General features: G+C 33.7%; 2 protein-coding genes across 2 annotated transcripts; both read right to left on the bottom strand.

The window, feature by feature from the left end:
- Positions 1-491: 491 nt before the first annotated feature.
- Positions 492-1,580, bottom strand: LOC129873788 (probable membrane-associated kinase regulator 4). The gene has a single exon (XM_055948968.1). The coding sequence runs from the start codon at positions 1,578-1,580 to the stop codon at positions 492-494; it is 1,089 nt and encodes a 362-aa protein (XP_055804943.1).
- Positions 1,581-6,008: 4,428 nt separating this feature from the next.
- LOC129873803 (uncharacterized) lies at positions 6,009-6,616 on the bottom strand. Its single transcript, XM_055948991.1, has 2 exons — positions 6,388-6,616; positions 6,009-6,337 (listed from the first exon to the last, which is right to left on the bottom strand). Exons 1-2 carry the CDS (start codon positions 6,614-6,616, stop codon positions 6,009-6,011), a joined length of 558 nt encoding a protein of 185 aa, XP_055804966.1.
- Positions 6,617-21,952: the final 15,336 nt, after the last annotated feature.

Raw genomic sequence — 21,952 nt, forward strand, 5'->3', positions numbered from 1 at the left:
ATGACCACCTAGAGATAACGACTCTTTGTATGAAGTAATTGATTCAGGGTTCAAATTCCAACAAAGACAAATAAGACAAAGGCAATTTCTTCCAATTGTCAAGTGTTGATAGACAGAATTATCCAATACTTGTACTAGTGGCAAGTTGCTCGTACTCGATGGAATAATATACTAGAAAAACTTTCATCTGGCATTTATCACAAATTTTCTAACAGAGTTGTTCTTTGGAAAGCCAAGAATTGTTAATCTACATGGAGGCTCATGACAAAATTGTGAAAGAAAGAAGCAATCATATAATAAGATAAACTTAAAAAGTTTTTATTATTTCACTTCTTCTTGTAAAAGAAGAAACAATGACAAGAAAAAACACTAGATGATTTCTTCCCATCTGTCCTAGCCTAGATGGACAAGGTTACTTGGTATCTGTTGCTAGTGGGAGATGACAGGTCTCTCGTGGAATTAGTCGAGGTGTGCACAAGCCACGGAAAAATTTATCCCCTGCAGAGTCCAGGTCTTTCTTGTTCTTCAATGATCACTTTAGAGGCTGACAATGAACAAACTCCAATGTCACTTATTGTCTTTCTTGAATGCTGAGAATTTTTGCAATGAGCAATTGCTGCTTGAATTGAATTCTCTATATCTGAATATGAATTAGTGCTTCTCTTGAAAAAGTGCATTTCTTGAAATTCATTCGAATTATTCGAGCTTGAAGCTGACAAGGAACCAGAAGTAGACGATGAAAATGAAGACGAAGATGATTTAGCTGTCGAAAATCTCTTAATAGCTCCTGAGAATGACCTTCTATGTCGACCTCTAATATCTTGATCATGATCATTTTCTTTTTTTACCCCTTTTGAATTTGCACTACCTCTATGAATTTGCCCAAATGGCTCTTTCTTAGCTTCTTTAACTATTGGAAAAGGCCCTTTTTCGATGTTTCTTGAAGCAGCTGCAGAGTACTCGTTCGAGCAACCAGATTTAGAAAAGAAAGATTTGAGGTAAGTTCGTGAAGACTTAAGCTTAGAACCTAACGAAGAATTCTTTATTTGCTTGAGTTTCCTTGTCCATGAGCTTTTTCTATTTTCGTCGTCTACTGGAAATAGGTTGTTTACGTTATACTCGAACATATATTCATCCAGATTGAGTTCCCTGCTAACTTGACAAGACTCAACGGGAGAGATATTACATGATTCAAACGGAGTGTTATTACTCGTAGGAGTATTAGTAGTAGTTGTGAATAAAGGGGTACTAAAAGACTCATCAAAAACATCGTGTTTTCTAGTTCCATGAACAGGTATTTTATTTGGATTTTGAAGTAATTTCTCTACCATTTGTGTTGTACCAAAAGGGAGGTGAAGTGGGAGAAGTTTTCCATTATGGAATAGTTCATCAGCTGGTGAAGTTGTTGTGTCTTTATCAATAGAATTTGGAAACATTTGGAATTCGAATTCTCGAGTTTGAGAAGGAGAGTTTTTGAAGTGGGAAAATATGTTTGAATTTGAACTTACTTCCATGTCTATATAATCTTCTTCTTCTACTACTACATTGTCACATGAACGACGAATTCCTGCATATTCCATGGTGTTTTTAACTTTGTGTTTGTGAGTTTTTGGAAGTTTTGGAATTGTAAGTCTGAGTTTTGAAAGCAAATGCAGGTGAAGAGGACCATTTTATAAAGAAAATGGTTGTGTACCTTTTTATTTTTTTAAAATTTGGTTGTAAATAAAGTGACATAAGGCATATTTTAAATGATCCCAAATTGACATTTAGTACATAAAGGGGAAAATTGTTTATATTGTTATACATTTCTTATGTTACTTCTTTTAGTCTTATTTTCCACTACCCCTTTCTTTTCTCTTTTCTGGTAATGTTAGTGTCTGGTCCAGGTTGAGGATACCTTGACTATTTCATCAGATATATATTATTTTTCACCTCGTTTTATTTACCCTATTGGACTTGTGCCTTTGTGCATAGAAATAACGTCCATTGGTCACTTTTCGCCTCTGTCTTTCAAAAATAAACATTGTCATGGAATTTCAATTTTCATAGATGAAGTTCCATGATAATATCCTGGAGTTTCACTTGTAAATTTTGAAACTTCATGGCGGTGATTATTTTTCAATTACAGAGGTTGAAAAGTGGGTATTCGTAAATTTGACCCCTTACGTGTAGAGACATAACTTGAGCTAGATAAATAGTTGAATAATTTTAAAGAATATATACTTATAGTAAGTTCACACTCATTTATCTTAAAAGAGTAGTAGGTAGTGATAGTACTCAAGATCTATTGATTTAAAGTTCTAAATTCAATGAATGTCTTTATATTTCTCCAATTGTTAAACAAGAAAAAAATCTCAATGAATCATTTGATAGTTACGGAGATTTATTATCAAATTACTACCCGATAATGATTTCTCATTTTGGTGTTACGGCTCCCCCACCAGACTCATTGCTTATATCATTTGGATATGGAAAGAGATAAATCCTTGATTTATTTCATTAACTTTATTAGTTTATATACACAAAATATAAGAATATAATTAGGTTATAATTAAGGAAACTAAATATCTATATAATAGGAATTAATATATACAATCTGTCAGAATATATTTTCATCTATTCTAACACACTCCTGCAGTCGAAGCGGGAGATCGCCGAATGCTAATACTGTCCCGAAAATCCTCAAATAACACTAACAGAAGGCCTTTGGTGAAGAAATCTGCAATCTGATAACGAGAGGGGACATGTAACACTCGAACCTGGCCACGAGCCACCTTTTCCCGTACAAAATGTATATCCATCTCAATGTGCCTAGTGCGTTGATGCTGAACAGGATTACCAACCAGATATATGGCACTAACATTATCACAGTAAGCCAAAGTAGCATGTGCAATAGGACAATGAAGTTCCAAAAGCAAGTTTCGCAACCAACCTGACTCAGAAGCCACATTGGCAACCCCTCGGTATTCTACCTCTGCACTTGAACGGAACAAAGTAGCTTAACGTTTGGCGGACCATAAGATCAAGTTATCACCGATAAAGACACAATAATCCGACGTCGAACGCCATGTATCGGGGCACCTACCCCAATCAGCATCAGTATACGAGACAAGAGTGGTTGTGGAGGAGGGATAAAGGTGAAGACCGTAATCCAAAGTACCTTGTAGGTAGCGCACGATGCGCTTGAGAGTGTGCATGTGCTCATCCCATGGGTCATGCATTAATAAGCATACCTGTTGCACAACATAAGTAATATCTGATCACGTGAATGTGAGGTATTGTAGTGCCCCTACAAGACTCCGATAAAGAGATGAGTCCTCAAATGGTATGCTCGTAGTAGCCCCAAGCTTCAGTTTTAGAGCAACCGGAGTAGGAGATGACTTACACGATGACATGCCAGCTCGGTTAATGATCTCGACTGTATACTTCTTTTGAGATAAAAATAAACAACCTGTATGACGAGTGACAGCAATGCCCAAGAAATAGCTCAACTGGCCCAAATCTTTCATAGCAAATTCGGAGCTAAGAAGCGATATGATAGATCGGCAGAGCGCATAAGAAGAAACAGTTAAAATAATATCATTGACATACAATAAAAGATAAGCCATAAAAGTACCTCGATAATAAACAAACAAGGACTGATCGGTTTTACTGTGAGAAAACCCACGGGTATGGACATAATCAGTAAATCGCTTATACCAAGCCCCCGGAGCTTGTTTCAGCCCATAAAGAGATTTCTTCACCAAACATACATGATTGGGTCTATCAGGATCCCGATAGCCCAAAGGTTGATACATGTAAACAGTCTCCTTGAGTTCGCCATGTAAAAAAGCATTTTTGACGTCACGTTGATGAATCAGCCATGCCTTAGAGAGAGCCAAACTAAGAACCGTACGAATAGTTTTCGGTTTGATAATTGGACTAAATTTCTCACCACAATTCACGTCAATCTGTTGGGTTTTACCATCACCTACAAGACAAGTTTTATGTCGCTCAAATGAACCATCAGATTTTTCTTTATGAGCAAAAATCCGCATACACCGAATAACATTAACATTTGGAGGGCGAGGCACCAACTCCCACGTCTTATTTTGAATAAGAGCATTATATTCATCATCGATAGCCATTTTCCAATTCGGGTCACGAAGAGCAGACACAGGGTTACGGGGTAGAGGGGACTTCGAGACGGATGTAAGAAGGTTGAAAGACCTTTTAGGATTATAGATCCCATGCTGACTCCTAGTAACGGGACTGGTGGGTAGACTAGAAGGAGAGATGGGAGTGGGTGGAGGAGGAGAGGTAGGTGGGAGAGCGGAAGAAGACGCTGAAGTCGGCCTAGCAGGCAGCAAAGGAGCGATCTGCCCAGGTGAGGGGGCAGATCCGCTGGCTGGGCAGGGAAGAATGGGCAGTGATGTGGGAGGAAGGTGGCGATCCGATGAGTTTGTAGAGGTAGTGAGATGACGAACCACATAGGCAGAGGGTCTATCATTTAAAAATTGGTACGTGTGATTTTGAGGAGTATGTAACTTGGCAAAAGAAAATTGCGTCTCATCAAATATTATGTGGTGGCTAATGATGATTTTTCAAGATGACAAATCAAAGCATTTATACACACGATGATGTGGCGAATATTCCCAAAAAACACATGAGGTTGACAGGGGTTGAAGTTTGTTTATGAGTGTGGAGGGAATGAGAGGATAACATAAATACCCAAATACACGAAGATGGGAATAAGAGGGATCCTTCTGATAAAGAATACGAAGAGGGGATTAATAGTTTACCAGTTTATGAGGAAGGATGTTGAGAAGGTAAGTTGTCATTTGCAAAGCATGATGCCAAAAGTAATGAGGAAGGGAAACATGGGCCAATAAGGTACGAACAATGTTATTGATCGTACAGATTTGTCTTTCGACTTTCCCATTTTGAAGAGATGTGTGAGGACATGACAATCGAAACGACAAATCATTGGCTTTACAGAAGTTCCAAAAGGGGCCATTATCAAATTCCATGCCATTATCACATTAAACATTCTTGATGTCCCTCTCAAAGTGAGTTCGAATAAATGTGTTGAAAGTTAAAAATGTGGAAAAGGTTTTTGATTTTTGTGATAAAGGAAATGTGCACAAGAATTTAGAATAATCATTCATAAACAAGACATAACATCGATGACCTGAGGAACTCAAAACGGGTGATGTCCAAAGATCATTATGTATAATATCAAATGGCATAAGAGTACTAGAATTTGAAGCATAAAATAACAACTTAACATGTTTTCCAAGAGGAAAAGAATGACAAATACCAACATGTTTACTTTGATTACAATTAATCAATTTATTCTTCCTAAGGGAATTCAACACAGGTGCTCCCGAGTGACCCAAACGAACATGCCAAAGAGATGGTGCCAAAACAGCAAAAGTAGATGGTGAAGTGACTGGATTGTGATTGGCTAAATATCTCCCCGACTGTTATACCTCATTACTAGCCTCCCCATCTGAAAATCCTTCACAGAAAATCCAAAGGGATCAAAATTAACAGAGACAGAGTTATCAGTGATAAATTTGCGAACGGACACCAAATTTTTAACTAGGTGAGGGACATGAAGGACATTGTATAAGTGCAAGGAAGGACACGGAAAAGAAAAAGTCGTGTGACCATAGCTATGAATTGGAATTGATTGGCCATTACCAATAATTATACCACATTTATTGCTCTTATTAAAATAAGATGTGAGATTACCTTGTGTGAATGTCATATGAGATGTGGCACCGATGTCCATATACCAATTTGCATCCGAAGGAGTGATCCCAAGAGTATGCATAGCGGTTTCAATGTCCGTAGGAGTAGGGGCTACCGTGTAAGCCTGCTAAGGTCGGGGGCCAAGAACACCCGCTCGTGGTGGCTGCTGTTGTCCATAATTGGGCCGGGACTAAGAAGTTGAAGGAATATGGACATAGTGGTATAGCCTAAGGACCCCATGATGCCATCCACGACCACTGCTGCACGCCAGCCTATGGAGAATAGGGCGGAGGGTTCTGCCCCGCTGACTGCTGCCCAGTGCTGCGGCTGTTGCTGCCTCCTAGATGTCCACTATGACCTGCATTACCGCCGCTGTTAGCAGCTCTTTTGCTGCCTCCACGACTACCATTGTTGCCGCGATACTTTTCGCCATTATTTCTTTGATTGTGGTTCCTCTTTCCACTATTAGGATTGCGATTGGAAGAGAAATTATGAGGAACATCAGGAAGACCCTCGGACGAGCGAGCAAATAAGGTAGCGGAGGAGCTTTGGGCCGCTTTCTTAACATGGCCAGCATCCTCAAGAGTGAGCATCAAACGGGCTTGATAAAATTGAGGAAAGGGTCACGTTGGCGAATAAAAGTGGCCACACCTTGGTAGGGCTCGGTAAGGCCAGAGACCAGTTGAAGAACTAGTGGATCATTAGCGACCGGAGAACCGACATTCTTGAGTTGATCCGCTAGATATTTGAGATGTTGACAATAGGCAAAGACATTCGAAAAATCTGTCATATCTACATGAGTGAAGTCGTAGTCAAGGGTGACAGCACAAGAGTGTTTGTTATCCTGGAATATGTCACGCAAGTGATTCCAAGCCTCCATCGCTGTGGTGTCGGGTTCAAGAATTGTATGCAAAAGATCATGAGAGATAGTAGCATAGATCCATTGGAGAATGGTAGCGTCAAGAATGGACCACAACTCTTTGTCCTCCTCTTGTTGAGGCCGTTTCTCCGTGCCCGCTGCCGGAGGAATAATATAATCAATTACCCGATGAGATCATGCATGAATCTTAAAGAGTTCCGCCCATATGGAATATTGTACGTTTTTCATCTCAAGAGTGATAGGAACATGGTTCTTGATGTTGGATATAGCAAGAGTAGGATGAAAGGAAGATTTGGAGTTAGACATGGTGATTGAGAAGAGAGGAAGAGGGAGAAGAGAGGGGCGGCGGCAGCGGGAATCCGAGAAGAATGAAGAAGGTTGGATCGTGCCCTAGATAGCTGATACCATGAAAGAGATTAATCCCTTGATTTATTTCATTAACCTCATCAGTTTATATACACAAAATACAAGAGTATAGTTAGGCTATAATTAAGGAAACTAAATATCTATATATTAGGAACTAAATATATACAATCTGTTACATTCTGTCAAAATATATTTTCATATATTCTATCAGATATTAAGTCATGTACTTCATGGAACATGTTTGAAATTTGGTAATTTTCCTGATCAGCTGGAAGGATGGTCTAGTTGGTTGAGCAGGAATTTTCCAAAATGGAGGGGGCTTCTCAAATTTGAAATCCCCTTCATGCTTTGTCAGTCGAGCTTGTCGTACAGGACTTGTCTAGTGCGATTTACTTTTTCTGTGTGATTTGTAGGCTATTATACTAGAGCAGAGTTTACCCTGTTCACTCGAAAGATAGTAGCTAGTTCCCTTGTCATCAATTAATAAATAAATAATCTTTTTTAGAAATATATTAATCTTCCTCCTTTCCTTTTTAAGTTGTCAAACTAATTTTGATCTTGTATATATATTGGAATTCCCAACAAAAGAGATTTAATGAATCCCCTTGTGCCCATTTAGCTCCTGCCCGTCCTTTGGTGACAATTATGCAACATTTATAATAAAAACGATACACTTAATGAGTTGTCATCGTGTGATCAGAAAATCACTTTTAAGTCATGGCGACAATCACTTACAAGAATTCAAAGACAGACTCCATACAATAAACACAATATACTCTATTCCTTTTCTGAATCTCACATACACCAAGAGAGATTGTGCATCAGACTAATTTTTTTTCCACAAACACTTGATCAATTTTGACATTTAAACAGTTTCATTTCCCTCAAAACTTTTTTTAAAAAAATACAATTCTCATCACAACCCCCCCCCCTCCCAACCACCTAAGGATTTTGTGTGCATGGCGCTATAGCTAAAACAGTTATTTACTTTAGAGAAAGCACACTAAAAATAGATATAATAATACTTGGAGCTCACAAACCACTTTGCTTTGCCTAGTTTCCTGCTTTTTTTTACTGGATTCCAGGAGCTTTTTTTTTTTACTTTATCTTCTTGTCTTTATCAAGAAAATTTAAAAATGTCACTTCTCCATAGTATATGTATGTTGCCCTTTCACCTAAATTTGTTCACTTGCCTGCGTCTTTTTCAATATTAATAATAATTTACGCTCAAAATCAAGAAAATAATATAATAGTCAAAAACACATCTGAACACAGAACACGTTTTTTTTTAATATCAGTTATTCTCTTTTATTATCAGAATTATCATCGATTTCATTTTTCTATCTAAACTATCACCATTTATGTATTAAAATACACTTAGTTGTGTCGATGGTGTTAGTTCAAATAAAAAAAAGAAACAAATGATAGTTGGATTAATACAACAATAACAATAACATACCCGGTGAAATCTCACAAGTGAGATCTGGAGAAAAATCGAATATACGCAGACCTTACCACTACCTTATAAATTGTAGATCAATTGTTTCTAAAAGACACTTTATAATTGGATTAATGAACTTCGAAATATGTTTTAATACATAGATGATAATAATTATTTACGATATATATATTAACAAAATCAAGAAAAGAATATTAGAAAAATAATCAAACAATATATAATTAGATTGTTGACATTGAACTAATAAACAAAACAAAGAAACAAGAAAACACACGATCCGACAGTAGATAGTGGAGAAGAGAAAGGTTGGAACTCGAGAGACTCTTTCTTTAGTTCTTTTCAAGTTGACACTTCCCCACTTTCCCTTCTTCTTTTTTTTAATTTAAAAAAATTTCAAATATTATATATATATATTATTTGGTAACTTTCAATTTATCTATTGTTGTTTTCTCCTACTTTGGGCTGATACTTTCGAGCCAATGGTCTTTCAAAAATGATCTTTCTATCTCTATAAGATAGTGGTAAGGTTTGCTTACACTCTACCCTCCTAGATCCCACTTGTAGAATTTCACTGATAATGTTGTTGTTGTTGTTGTTGGTAACTTTCAATTTATGTGACACAGTTTAACTCTCAGACCCCACTTGTGAAATTTCACTAGAAATGTTGTTGTTGTTGATAGCTTTCAATTTATGTGATATAGTTTAAATATAGTTTAGCTATATTCAATTTTTTATTTTTTATTTTTAAAAGAGGTTGTTGAAACTTATGAATCCAAAAAAAAAAAGCAATCGGGTGCATTAAAGCTTTTGTTATGTGTGAGATCAGAAAAAAAGCTGAACCATAAGATTCTATATATTGTACATAGTCTTATCCTATATTTCTTGAAGAGGCAATTTGATGTGAAGTATTAAGATATAATAATATCATAATAAAATGTAAGATTATTTTATCCTACGCTTAATTTAAGATATTAGATAATCCTTAAATTATTTATCCTATTATTTATACTTTAGTGATTTATGATGGAATAACTTATCCTAACAACAACAATATTGATTGAACAGATGTTTAAATCAGTAACAATTGTCCTTCAGGCATAAACAAATGATAAAATAGTAACATTAAAAGCAATAATAATATAAACAATTAAAGTAGAGCAGGTTATAGATGGAGCATTTATGCATGTCATAATATTTATGAGGCTACAAAATTTTGTTGACAAGATTAAATAAATGAGAAGTTTAAGTTAAATTATATATTTTTAGAATAAACTAAAAAAATCGCTGTATAAACTAAAAAGGGGGATGTCTTAGCAACTCGTGTTTACAAATTTATTTGAACTCAATAATTTTGAAGCGAACTAAATAAAAAAAAGATGTCACATAAAAAAAGACGAACAGGGTATATATTAACAAGATCCACTAAACATGTTCAAATAATAAATTTAGAATCTAATAAATCAAATGAGTAATGATAAAAGGAGGTCTATAATACAAGGCTCCGGAAGGGGGAGAAGTAAGAAAAATTACCAACTTGACCCTTAGCTCGAGTATCATATTTGGTTATTTACTACAATCTCCCTTGGCCGGGAACAATGAATTGTTAGTGTGGACGATATAGAAGATGTAATTGAAGAATGGGTTGAGCTAGCTAGATTATCGTAAGGGAATTCATTCGTTAAAAAAACACACTATATAAAGCTAAAATTATTTTTTAGTTATTTATAGTAGATGTTAAATCTATATACTCCTTCATATATTTATTTTTCTGCATTTTAAATTTCTTTAGTAAAAATACTGATTCGATCATCAATTATTAAAGCCGATCGAACTAAAGCTATTATATTTAAATTTTGAATCCGTCTTTACTATTATTATTTGTGTATTACATATAACCATTGCTCTCAAATTGCACATAAATTGCCTCTGAGAACACCAAGGGGCACAAACTTTTTCTTCTTATTGAGACAAAAGAGGAAGTGAAAGAGCAACTCTGGATACATATATGACCCACCAATAGCAGAAATTCTGGATGTTGTTGTTCCATTTTTTCATGCCAAATATTACAAAAAATATTTAATGACTTTTCATAGTTGAAACAGTGAGGGCCTTCATTGTTGGATATCTTTCTTTCACTAGGAGCAAAGTTGATAGACACCTCCTTAGGCTTAACAACCTCAAAATATGCACGTTTGGCTAGTCATTTTCACCAAAAAAGTTGAATGACGGGTTCAGAATTTAAAGTTTATCATGAATCCTAAGTCAATCGCAAGTTAATATTGTGATTAATAATATTAAACAGTACTAATTGATCTTATAGTTGAATACTTACATATATTTAGTGAATTTGTTATTATATATATGTATACAAGGTATGAGCAAAAGCTAATAAGTTCTCATGAACTTTATGCATTCCTTAATATACAATAATAATTGAGTTCAAAATTTGAAGTTTATGAATCCTAAGGCAATTGCAAGTTAATTATAATATATATAATAATTGAGCTTATAGTTGAATACTAGCATATATTTAGTGAATTTGTTATTGTATATATGTATACAATGTATGAGCAAAAGCAAATGAGTTCTCGTGAAAAACCTGTATTTCTACAACGATCTCAAGTTAATACATAATTGTGTTCAAAGTTAAAAATTTAATAAATTTCTCATTATATATACAGGATACATATGACATCCTGTAAATTCATAGATTGTACTCTATATTGGTACCGGTATTATAAATAGGTAAAATTAATTTATGTATATAGAAAAATTATTGAATTTCTCCCTCTTTTTTTCAAAAATAAAAAAGAATTTCTCCCTCTTAACGTAAGGGAAGCTTTAAGCAGTGATAAAAAACAATAATAATTACGCTAGTGTTTGAGATTTGAATTTGAAACCTCAAAGGAGTTTGAACCCTCTAAACTGCAAAATAGTGAAATACTACAAAATGCGTTTTGAACGCGTAGTCAAAAAGGGAACAAAACGCCCTCTATTTATAGAAAATTAGAAATGCGTAAAATTCGTGTATTGCACCTCCCTTTTTGACTACGCATTTTGAACGCGTAGTCAAAAAGGGAGGTGCAATACGCGAATTTTACGCGTTTCTAGTTTTCTATAAATAGAGGGTCTCTTACCCTCATTTAGATTATCCCACAAAAAAAATACAATCCAAAAGAGTAAGAACACAAAGAGAGTTATACACCAAGATTAATATTGTAGTCTTTAGTGTCCCCTTTAGTGAGTTGTTCCTTTTACAAGAGAGAAGTGTTAATTGTTATTTCTCCTTGTATTTGAGAGCAATGTATTCCCATATTATCATAGTAAGATCCTTCTATCCCTTGTTTTTTCCCTCTATCTGTTTGAGGGGTTTTTACGTAAAATTCTCATTTCCAATTTATTTTCAATATTATTATCATATCAAACTTTAGTTGTAGTGCTTCCTCCCCCAACAGAGGTATCAGAGCCCTTGGTTATTCTGTCTGTTTTATGCAAAGGTACTATCTATGAATAGTAAATTCACGTGAATAGTAAATTTTGGTGACGGTACAGTTTGTCACGATTGTTCGCAAAAATAATCAGAAACAATCTAGAAGGGTGTAAAATAAATAACAATGTCGAGTACAACAAAGTTTGACGTTAAGAAATTCAATGAGACTAATTTCTCATTGTGTAAAATGAAAATAAGAGCGATATTAAGAAAAGACAATTGCTTAGATGCAATTCAAGGTAGACCCACAGACTTTACTGATGATAGCAAGTGGAACGACATAGACAACAATACAGTTGTTGATTTACACTTGGCACTAGCTAATCAAGTGTTGTCTAGTGTGGCTGAAAAACGGACGACGAAGGAAATATGGGATACTCTTACGGGATTGTATGAGACCAAGTCTTTTCATAATAAAATCTTCTTAAAAAGAAGATTGTATACTCTTTGAATGGCAGAGTCCGTGTTGGTTACTGAACACATCAATACTTTGAATACTCTATTTTTGCAACTTACAACAATGAGTTGCGAAATAGAATGGAATGAATGTGCGGAGCTTCTACTTCAAAGTATGCCTGATTCGTATGATCAACTCATTATCAACCTAATAAACAATATAGATAGTCTAGTTTTGATGAAATTGCAGTCGCTGTCTTAGAAGAAGAAAATCGACGCAAAAATAAGGAAGACAAATAAGAAAGTTCGCAGCAAGTTGAAGCTTTGATGATGGTGAGAGAAAGAACAATAGAACGTGGCCGCAGTGGGAGTCACAATTATGGTAGATCTCAATCAAGAAGTAAGAAGAATATCAAGTGTTACAACTGTGGCAAGAAAGGGCGCTTCAAGAAAGATCGTCGGTTCAAAAAGAAGAGTGAACACCCTGAGTCATCAAATGCTCAAAGGAATATTGTAAGTACCTCTGATGATGATGATATTTTATGTAGTGAAGCAATATCAAACAATGAAGGCAGAAAATATTTCACTGATTTCTGGATCATGGACATAGAAGCAACATGTCACATGACTTCCCAAAGAGAATGGTTCCATCAATATAATCCTATCTCAGGAGGGTCTGTGTTCATGAGAGACGATCATGCTTTGGATGTTATTAGTATTGAGTCCATCAAAATAAAAATGAATGATTGCACGATATGCACCATCCAGGAGGTACGACATGTAAAAGACTTGAGGAAGAATCTATTATCTTTAGGACAATTAGATGATAATGGATGTTCATATAAGACTCATGGTGGAGTCATGAAAATATCAAAAGGAGCGCTTGCAGTGATGAAAGCAGAAAAACTTGCTGCAAATCTATATGTTCCTAAAGGTGAAACACACCAAGAAGGAGAAGCATCAACTGCGTCAGCAAGTTCATTTGAAGAATCAATAATGATGTGGCATCGTAAACTTAGCCATATGTTAGAACGAGGTTTGAAGATTCTTGTTGAGAAAAGGCTTCTTCCAAGACTCAAAAAGGTTTCACTATTCTTTTGTGAGCATTGTGTTACCAGTAAGCAACATAAACTGAAGTTTAGCAGTTCCTCTGTCAAAAGCAAGAAAATATTAGGTCTAGTCCACTCTAATGTCTGCCAAGCATCGGTGGAGTCCCTAGAAGGAGCGAAATATTTTGTGTTATTTATCGACAATTACTCCAGGAGAAGTTGGGTGTATCCAATCAAAAGAAAGGTAGATATTTTTTTGGTTTTCAAAGAGTTCAAAACGAGGGTGGAACTTGAATTTTAGAAAAAAGATCAAGTGTTTGAGGACAGATAATGGAGGAGAATACACTGGTGATGAATTTGATAACTTCTGTAAACAAGAAGGTATTAAAAGACAGTTCACATTGGCATATACTCCACAAAAAATAGAGTAGCAGAGCGGATGAACAAAATCTTGTTGAAATGGATAAGAGCTATGTTGGCAACTGCAGAGTTGAAAAAACCATTCTGGGCAGAAGCAGTCAAAACCGCTTGTTATGTGATCAATCGGTCACCATCAACCATAATTGATCTGAAAATACCAATGGAGATGTGGATAGGAAAATCAGATGATTATTCTCGCTTACATATATTCGAAAGTCCTACTTATGTTATGTACAACACCCAAGAAAAATTGAAATTGGATCTGAAATCTAGGAAATGCATTTTCTTAGGGTATGCTGATGGAGTCAAGGGGTATTGCTTGTGGGATCCCACTGCCTACAAGGTGGTAATCAACAGGGATGTAGTAGTCTCTAATTTTAATAGAAGAAGCTCCAGTTTCTTCTGAGACAGCATCAGAGCACGAAGAACAAGAGCAAGCTGAGATCAAAATGCCACAAGTTCGACAGTCAACTAGGGAGAGAAGAGAACCAGCTTGGCACTCAGATTATTCTATGGAGGAAAATGTTGCATACTATCTATTAACAGAGGATGAAGAGCCTTCAACTTTTTACGAGGCTATGAAAGGCCAAGAATTATCTCTGTAAATGGTAGCAATACGAGAAGAAATTGAAGATCTTCATAAAAATGAAACATAGGATCTTGTTTAATTTCCACAAGGAAGGAAGGCCATTAGAAACAAAATTGGTGGTGAAAGGATTCACTCAGAAAGAAAGTATAGACTTCAATGACATATTTTCTCCGGTGGTTTGACTCACAATAATTCGAGTGGTCCTGGCGATGTGTGCTACATTTGACTTATACTTGGAGCAGTTAGATGTTAAAACTGCATTTCTTCATGGAGAGCTTGAAGAAGAAATTTACATGCTCCAACTAGAAGGTTTTGAAGAACAAGGAAAAGAGAACTTGGTTTGCAGGTTGAAAAAATCTCTCTACGGTCTCAAACAGGCGCTGAGATGTTGGTATAAGAGATTTGATTCCTTCATTATAAGCCTTAGATACAACAGACATAGTTCAGATCCTTGTATTTATTATAAGAGATTTGGTGATGATGATTTTGTTATTTTTCTGTTGTATGTTGATGACATACTGATAGCAGGCCCCAACAAAGATCGTCTCACAAATTTAAAGGCACAGTTGGCTAGGAAGTTTGAAATGAAGGACTTGGGACCAACAAACAAGATTCTAGAAATGGAAATTCATCGAGACAGAAATAATAGGAAGATTTGGCTTTCTCAAAAGAATTACTTGAAGAAAATCTTGCGACGCTTCAAGATGGAAGACTGTAAGTCAATTTCTACCCTACTTCCTATTAATTTCAAGTTATCCTCAAGTATGAGTCCTAGCAATGAAGCAGAGAGGATGGAGATGTCTCGAGTACCATATACTTTAGCAATAGGAAGTTTAATGTTCGTCATGATATGTACAATACCTGACATTGCACAAACAGTAGAAGTGATTAGTCGATACATGGATAATCCTGGTAGACAGTATTAGAATACTATTAAGAGGATCCTGAGATATGTCAAGGGTACCTCAGATGTTGCAATGTATTATGGAGGACCAGACTTTACTGTTAAAGGATATGTTAATTCAGATTATGCAGGTGATCTTGATAAAAACAAGTCCACCACAGGTTATGTGTTTACTCTTACTGGAGGAGTTATAAGCTGGATTTTAAAACTGCAATCTATCGTGGCTACATCTACGACAGAAGCAGAATATGTAGCAGCTACACAAGCTAGCAAAGAGGCAATATGGATGCAGATGTTATTGGAGGAGCTCGGTCACAAACAAGAGAAGGTTGCTCTATTTTGTGACAGTCAGAGCGCTTTGCATCTTGCAAAGAATCCGACATTTCATTCAAGGACAAAGCATATACGAGTTCAGTATCACTTTGATCGTGAGAAGGTGGAAGAAGACAGTGTGGATATTTAAAAAAATTCACACTAATGACAACCTAGCAGATATGTTTATGAAGCCGATCAACAGTAACAAGTTTATATAGTGTCGATCTTCTATTGACCTAGCAGAAACGTAACATTGCAGTAATTGGGAAGAAAGAATGGTGTGAAGACTTAATGATTCTCAATTAAATCTTCAAGTGGGAGAATGCAAGATAGTCAAATACTACAAAACGCGTAGTCAAAAAGGGAGGTGCAATACGCGGATTTTACGCGTTTCTAGTTTTCTATAAATAGAGGACCTCTTGCCCTTATTTAGATTATCCCATAAAAAAAATACAATCCAAAAGAGTAAGAACACAAAGAGAGTTATGCACCAAGATAAATATCGTAGTGTGGAGTGTCCTCTTTAGTGAGTTGTTCCTTTTACAAGAGAGAAGTGTTAATTGTTGTTTTCTCCTTATATTTGAGAGCAGTGTACTCCCATATTATCATAGTAAGATCCTTCTACCCCGTGATTTTCCCCTCTATCTGTTTGAGGGGTTTTCACGTAAAATTCTCGTGTCCAATTTATTTTTATTATTTATTAGCATATCAAACTTTAGTTGTAATGCTCTTACCCCCAACATAAACCATTGAGTAAATCTTTTATGTTTAATATATATATATATATATATATATATATATATATATATATATATATATATATATATATATATATATATATATATAGAGAGAGAGAGAGAGAGAGAGAGATAGAGAGAGATAGAGAGAGAGAGAGAGAGAAATAATAAAAAAATACCTTATATATACAATGTGATTTTTCGACAAGGAGATTTCGAACTGAACCCCTCATGACCCTCTAGATTTGCCCTGTCTAATGTTTACACTTTACACTAAATTAATAGATGCATAATATGTGTTTGTATATTGCCCTTTTATCACTTAACAATGGTTAATTAATTAACATGTTTTTTTTACCTTATTAAATCACTTAACGATAATAATTAGATTTATTCGATTTGACGTAAACGCCCGTCATATATGACTCACCAATAGCAGAAATTCTGGATGATGGTTCCAATTTTTCATGTGAAAAATATTTAGAGACAGTGAGGGCCTTCACTGTTGGATATCTTCCTTCACTAAGAGCAAAGTTGGAATCTCCTTAAGCTTAGCAACCTCAATAAATGCACGTTTGGCTAGTCATTTTCACCAAAAAAAAACTTACAAGAATTTGAAATTTGGATTTTTAAGGCTACATACAATAATAATTGAGCTTATGATAAAATATTTATAGATATTTAGTGAATGTTTTATTATATATAGAGAGTATGAGCAAAAGTCATTGAATTTTCGTGAACCTGTAGATTATACTCTAGATTTGTCACTGCAAGAGGCTTGGGGTGGATCTTGATCGCATATTGTATGTGTCTATGGGAATTCAGTAGTAATTTCGTTAAAATCCTGTATGTATTATTATATATAGGGTATGAGCAAAAGTTATTTAGTTCTCGTGAATCCATAGGTTATACTCTAGATTTGTCATCTCAAGAGGCTAGGGGTGGATCTTAGATTGTACAATGTCCATGGGAATTCAGTAGAAATTTCGTAAAGACACTGTATATAGTATAATAACAAAATTTCATATTTAAATGTAAACTCAATTATTAATGTATATTAACCTGAAGTTATTGTAGGTATTGATCACAATACTTTGCTTAGTTGTATCAAATACTTCTTGACTTTGATCATTTAGGAACTCAAATTCTTGAAAACTAACATGGTATGATAAAAAAACATTCAAGTTGATCAAACAATAATTTATTTAAGCATATGGTCTTGATTTGAAAGTAGGCATTTGAGATGAAATTTTCATACATTGCATCCTGCTTTATCAAACATTCAAACCTTCATAAAACGCATTCTTCGAATGCAATTTATGAAGCTTTGATAAATCTGCCTCATTGAAACTTTGTTATATAATGTATTTTATACCATGTATCTTATTGTGTTATTTAATTGGTATTGTATCATACTGTATTATTTTAATAAAATACAACTATGTTGTTACATAATGTCATACATCAACAATTTGAATGATAAATCTATAAGAAAAGTAGGATATGAAATAGAACTACTATGGAAAAGTAGGGTAAGTGATAAAATGAGATTATTAAATAATAAGTAAAGATAAAATGAGAAAAAAATATTAAAGGTAACAACTATCCAAACAAGGTGTTATTACTGAAATTTCACTTCTCCATAGTATATATATGTTGTCCTTTCACCTAAATTTGTTCACTTGTCTGCGTCTTTTTCAATATTAATAATATTTTATGCTCAAAATCATGAAAAGAATATTCTAAAAATAAAATAAAAGATAATGGTCAAAAACACATTTGATGAACACAGAACACGTCTGTTTTTTAATACCAGTTATTCTCTTTTCTTATCAGAATTATCATCGGTTGTTTCATTCATCATTTATGTATTAAAATACATTTAATTGTGTAGATGGTGTTAGTTCAAATAAAAAAGAAACAAATGATCGTTGGATTAATACTACAACAACAACATATCCAGTAAAATTCCACGAGTGACCACCAATAACAGGCACAATGTGGATAAATATATGACCCACAATAACAGAAATTCTGGATTTTGTTGTTCCATTTTTTCATGTCAAAAATTACAAAAATAATTAGTGATTTTTCATAGTTGAAACAGTGAGGGCCTTCATTGTTGGATATCTTTCTTTCACTAGGAGCAAAGTTGATAGACACCTCCTTAGGCTTAACAACCTCAAAATATGCACGTTTGGCTAGTCATTTTCACCCAAAAAAGTTGCACCATATATAAAGACGGTTTCAGAATTTATAGTTCATCATGAATCAATCCTAAGGCAATCACAAGTTAATTATATTATACAATAATAATTGAGCTTATAGTTGAATACTTACATATATTTAGTGAATTTGTTATTGTATATATGTATGCAAGGTATGAGCAAAAGCTAATGAGTTCTCGTGAAATTTCTGAATTTCTACAACGATCTCAAGTTAGTATATAATTGAGTTCAAAGTTAAAAAATTTAATAAATTTCTTATTATGTATACAGAATACATATGACATCCCGTAAATCCATGAATTATACTCTAGATTTGCTACCGGTGTTATATATATCTATGTATATGAATTATTGAATTTCTCCCTCTTAACGTAAGGGAAGCTTTTAGCAGTGATAAAGAACAGCAATAACTATGCTAGTGTTTGAGATTTGAATTTGAAACCACAAAATGAAGTTTGAACCCTCTAAACCATTCAGTAAATCTCTATTCTTATGTTTAGCGGATTCAATATATATATACTCTTTTAGATCAAATTGAATTTTTTTTCATTTTTGATATGCTAAAAGCACCTTTATGCAACAAATATATGTATAAGTGCATATAAACTGTGCAATAATAGTATGTATAGAAACTGTGTTGTAACAGTAGTATTATCGATTTCATCATATACATGAGCATATGTTTTATATGAACGATCAGTTCTTTTGCAAAATATGCAAGATTTCTTTTTCATGTAGCGTTTCAACGATATTTTTATATTCCCTATAGATACTTAGTATCATGTAGTATATATATATATAAATATACATACTTTATATATACAGTGTGATTTTTTGACGAACAGGTTTTAAGAAAATCTCTCACGACCCTCTAGATCTACCTGATGTTTACACTAAATTAATAGATGCATGAAATGTGTTTGTATATTGCCCTTTTATCACTTAACAATGGTTAATTAATTAACAAACTTTCTTACCTTATTAAATCACTTAATGATAATAATTAGATTTATTCGATTTGACGTAAACACCCGTCATATATGACCCACCAATAGCAGAAATTCTGGATGATGGTTCCAATTTTTCATGTCAAAAATATTTAGAGACATTTCCTAGTTGAAACAGTGAGGGCCTTCAGTGTTTTATTATATATATATACATATATATGGTATGAACAAAAATTATTGAGTTCTCGTGAACCTGTACGTTATACTCTTGTCACCTCAAGAGGCTAGGGGTGGATCTAGATAGCATAGTGTATGTGTCCATGGGAGTTCAGTAGCAATTTCATAAAGACCTTGTATATATTATAATAAAAAATTCTATTACATATTTAAATATAAATTAATTATTAATGTATATTAACCTAAAGTCGTTGTAGGTTTGATCAAAATACTTTGCTTAATTGTATCAAATGCTTCTTGACTTTGATCATTTAGAAACTCAAATTCTTGAAAACTAACATGGTATCATTTATCAACTACTCCACTTATGAAAAAAAAATATCAAGTTGATCAACAAATAATTTATTTAAGCATATGGTCTTGATTTGAAAGTAGGCATTTGAGATGAAATTTACATACATTGCATCCTGCTTTGTCAAACCTTTCATAAAACGCACTCTTCTAATTCGATTTATGAAGCTTTGATATATCCACCTCATCGAAACTTTATTATATAATATATTTTACATAATGTATCGTATTTTGTTGTTTAACTTGTATTGTATCATACTATATTATTTTAATAAATACAATTTTATCGTTATATAATGTCACAAATCAACAATTTAAATGATAAACTTATGAGAAAATTAGAATACGAGATAGAACTACGAAAAAGTACACTAAAATATTAATTTTCCAAATATTACTATACTCAACCACTAACTTAAAATCTTGGATTTGGATCCTTATTTTAAGTCCATCCAATTCTTGCACACTATTTATCCAGAAGCATAAGAGGTCATGGACAATGATTTAGCCATCCAAAAGACGAGACAACTTTCTAACTTATAAAATTTTGGACCATTTAATTATGTTTCACTATTATTAGTTTTAAAAAATAGATTAAATTGATCTACATATATCCTTGTCTTGTTCACACCATCTCCTTTAATTTAAAGTAAGCACTAAAAAGTCCCTTTCTTTCTATGGACCTATCATCCCCCATTAGAGCAACCCAATGAGACACCTCCAACAATAAGGCTTGGTAAATCCAACAATAAGGCTTGGTAAATCCAACATTAGCTTACGACGAAAAGTCTCATTTTGTGTAACGATTAGTTTGGTTTGATGATATCGTTATTTTAATATTTTCTTTTCGTTTTGTCTTCATTCATTGCTTGATAATTTTAGCAAGAAACTTTTTATTTCTAGAATTCGAATTTGAGAAATTAAATCTCAGATTTTGTATTTGGAAGTTAGTTAAGCTTCTCCGATCCTGAGAAAGTTGCTTCTATTTTTTTCGCACGCAATATTTAGTATTTCTTTATTTTATAAGATAATAACTATTAATTAAGTGATACATCTGAGAAATCAATCATTTAATCTGATTAAGGGTGGAGAGATCAATATATCTATCCAACCGTTGGTGAAGCTAGGGGGTGCAAGGGGGATTATTCTTCCATTCGTTGAATATGATATCGTGTATATAGAATTAAAATTATTTTTATTCATATATATATTAGATGTTAAATATTCTTGACTTTTATTTTTGTGCATTTACCCTTTTTTTATAAATTCAATTTTTTAATAAAAATTTTGGCTCCATCATTACATCTCGGACTGGCAAAATAGTAAAACAAACAAGTAACCATCTAATCCAAACCATTGAATATAAGTTGGATAACCTGATCGTTTGAAAAGCATCAAATATGGATATTATCCATATTATTCACTAAAATAAATATCTAAATAGATAATATGGAATGTCCATTTGTCTTCTTATTATTTTTCATGAGTTTCTTATTACTTGCATTAATTAATATATTTTTTTTCTTCCTTCTCCTGCTTTCTTATACTTCTTATTATTATTTGGTATTTTTTTTACTTCAATTATCATATATATTATTTGTTAGTATTATTGATATCATTTATTATATTTTATTTTTCTTCTTGTTTTGTTATGCCTTACTTAAGTCAATGATAAATTGAAAACAACATCTCTATCCTCGTAAGAAAGGGATAAGAATGCGTACATACCACCTTTTTCAAATCTCATTTTTAAGATTTTACTAGATCTATTGTTGTTGTTATCATTATTTTTTATGAGTTCTTTTTTTAAGAATCTAAGCTTATTTTGACTTTTAAGGTTGTACTATTATCACCTGATCATAAATAATATAAATATCCATATTATCCGTTAGTTAATCCATTTTTCAT

This window comes from Solanum dulcamara, chromosome 2 (genome assembly GCF_947179165.1).
Source record: "Solanum dulcamara chromosome 2, daSolDulc1.2, whole genome shotgun sequence".
NCBI lineage: Eukaryota > Viridiplantae > Streptophyta > Magnoliopsida > Solanales > Solanaceae > Solanum > Solanum dulcamara.

What these genes read in the sequence shown, in the direction of transcription:
- LOC129873788 (XM_055948968.1), bottom strand. Translation starts at nt 1,580, where the DNA reads ATGGAATATGCAGGAATTCGTCGTTCATGTGACAATGTAGTAGTAGAA.
- LOC129873803 (XM_055948991.1), bottom strand. Translation starts at nt 6,616, where the DNA reads ATGGAGGCTTGGAATCACTTGCGTGACATATTCCAGGATAACAAACAC. An exon ending in CCTTACCGAGCCCTACCAAG is followed by an intron (nt 6,338 to 6,387) that starts GTGTGGCCACTT and finishes AATTTTATCAAG; the next exon opens with CCCGTTTGATGCTCACTCTT.